General features: G+C 35.6%; 1 protein-coding gene across 2 annotated transcripts in view; it reads left to right on the forward strand.

Annotated features, from left to right (window-relative positions):
• Tmem33 (transmembrane protein 33) overlaps positions 1-2,441 on the forward strand; it is a 22,416-nt gene extending 19,975 nt beyond the window's left edge. Inside the window, exons 8-9 of one of the 2 annotated variants that reach the window (XM_013350797.2) lie at positions 498-618; positions 1,426-2,441. In XM_013350797.2, coding sequence (XP_013206251.1) covers positions 498-618; positions 1,426-1,431 — 127 coding nt within the window. In that variant the 3' untranslated portion in view covers positions 1,432-2,441. Of the gene's footprint in view, positions 1-497 lie in introns of both variants that reach the window. The other variant, XM_005359294.3, reaches the window with a different exon arrangement.
• Positions 2,442-2,677: the final 236 nt, after the last annotated feature.

Here is a 2,677-nt window from a genome sequence, read left to right on the forward strand (position 1 = left end):
TTTTTTTAAAAAAAGAAAACATATAGATGATCCCTTTTAGGTATAGCCATTGTTTTTTTAAAATGCCTTTTCTGTTACTTCTGTACTTTTGTCTGTGATGAGATAGGCATTCTGTGTTAGTTTGCTGGCCTTGAAACCCTAGGTCTCCCACCTCCTGCACTAGTGCCTGAAGGCTAGATAGGTGTGTATGGGTTCACCGTTTGTATATTCTTACAGTGTATTTTACAAAAGTTCATCTTTGATTTAAATTTTTGTTGTTTTTCAAGGCAGGGTCTCATTGTGTAGCTCTGGCTGTTCTGAAACTTAATATGTAGACCAGGCTGGCCCAAAAGGAGAGATTTGCCTGCTTCTGCTTCCCAAGTGCTGGGATTAAAGGTGTGCACCACCGAACCCAGCTACTTCTTTGAATTCTTTTTGGTCACCTTTGCTGTCAGCACTTCTCATCATTGTTTGTACTCATTGTCTTTTTGATCTGAAGGACACTGTTTATCTTACAGGAACTTGTTCAATGAGCTGAGGATTGTTGTTGAGCACATTATAATGAAGCCCTCCTGCCCACTGTTTGTGAGAAGACTTTGTCTCCAGAGCATCGCCTTCATTAGCAGACTGGCTCCAACAGTTGCGTAGTTTAAGTCTAGTTAAGCTGGGAATAGAAGATAAGCATTAGTAGCTGGTAATATGGATAGGGGTCTCAAATGACAGGTCTAACACCAACCTCAGTTCAATTTACATGATTTACATAAGTGCATCTCAGTGCAAAATAATCATTTCCTGGCATGTTAGTCAAGCCTTTAATAGTTTCTGAGAAAATTTTACTGTACATTATTGTTCGTGGTTATGTAAGTTTTTATTTAATGATAAATGTTACTAAATTGTTTTAGATGCTGCTGTGCATACATCATGAAATACATTTATTTCTTTTAAAAAGAATTCTGAAACTTGTTTTATCCTAACCAGTAACCCAAGTTACATCTGGAATGAGCTCATTATGGTAATAGATGAATTCAGTGTGTTTTAAGGCAGTATTTTTCCCAGTGATTTTGGTTGGGATTTTAACAGATGCCCATCCCCCTGCAGTTTAATTTCACATTCAGCTGATCTTGTGATGGTTTGCTAGGACAGATGTGTTTAGCCTGCACCATTACAAGGGAAATTCTGTGTCTATTTTATGACCTGCTATGCTTTCGTTTCCATTAGTATATCTGTGGCTTTGGTTGTGTTTGAATCTGGCTTGTCTGTAAACCTGTTTTGGATTAGCTATATGGGGTCATAGAACCATTTACTCTAGAAGGTGGTAGTGACCACACAGCATCGGAGACCTACTAAGTAACTTTTACAAATGTCCACAGATAGATTACCAGTGTTGCTATAGTTTGTAGAAATACTTAGTTCAGATTCTTGACTCCAGTTTTCTTGGTTTCTTAGGCTTGAAATGTCCTAGAAATTTGCAGCAGCAGTTCTGATGCCTTTGAAAGGATGAGACTGAAGATTGAGCATGTGATTACACTTGTATTTTCTGAAATAATGAAGAATGTTCTGTAGATTACATGTTTATCCAGCAAATACAATTCAAAAGGTTAAGTGGAGAGGTTTATAGGTAAGGTAATTAAACAGGCCTGGGGAATAGTTGAGGGATAGTGGGTGTTCCAGCCTGGTAGTACGCACATGAGCTTGGGGGACTGGATGTACAATATAATGCATCTATATGAATGGGGCTGGATAATATGTTCAAGACTTTTAATTGAGTTCCCATAAATTCCCTTATAAAAGTTATTTTGATCTTTGTTACTGTTGCATGATTGGAAATGCTTAAAACACTGCATAATTTTAGTATAAGGTAATGTAATGTTGTGGTCTTTTTTTGTACCCAGTTCTCTTCTATCTGCATGTAATTTGGATTTCTCAAATACATTCATTAGTAATTTATAACATCAGTTTTCTTTTTGTTTAAGCTCCTAATCTGTAGAGAAGTGATAGTCTTGGGGTAGATTTCCAGAAAATACAACCTGATAGCTTAGCTTTAACCAGGTACTTTTACATTTTTATAGCAGTTATCCACCAAGTTGGAGACTTTTTTTATGTATGTGCCTAGCCTCCTTATCACTATATATGAAATATTATGGTTTGAAAACGCCAGCTTTGTAGAGCAATGAAGTGACTGTAATGTTACATAAGTGTACTGATTTCTAATGATGATTTAAAACATTGTCTTGAATGACATCAAGTTCTGGCAGCTAAAGGCATATTTATTTTGAAATTTTTTTCCCGCCATCTTTTTTTTCAATCTTGGAACATTTTAGATTCCTGAGACGTTCAAAATAGTGCTGAGAGTTCCTTACTTATCTATTTTTATATTACCGTCTTTTAATTGGTAGGACATTTATGCAAAGTAAGATAATAACCTTGAATTAACTAAAGTACAAAATTTATTTGGATTCCAACAATTTTTCTATTTGTTGTATGTGTGTGCTGTGTTTGTACCAGGATTGCCTTTTGTGTTTCAAAGCATATAAGTGAGTTTTTGGTCTTTATAATAATGGTACTTCCTGAGAGGAGCTAATTCATGCTGGCTTTAAAAAGAGCTTTGTCCTTAAAACTGTAATTTCAGCTGTTTAGTGATTTAAATTCAGACTTTTTAATGATGCTGCAGAATTACATTATTTCTGATATACTCATG

This window comes from Microtus ochrogaster, linkage group LG1 (assembly GCF_000317375.1).
Source record: "Microtus ochrogaster isolate Prairie Vole_2 linkage group LG1, MicOch1.0, whole genome shotgun sequence".
Taxonomy (NCBI): Eukaryota; Metazoa; Chordata; class Mammalia; order Rodentia; family Cricetidae; genus Microtus; species Microtus ochrogaster.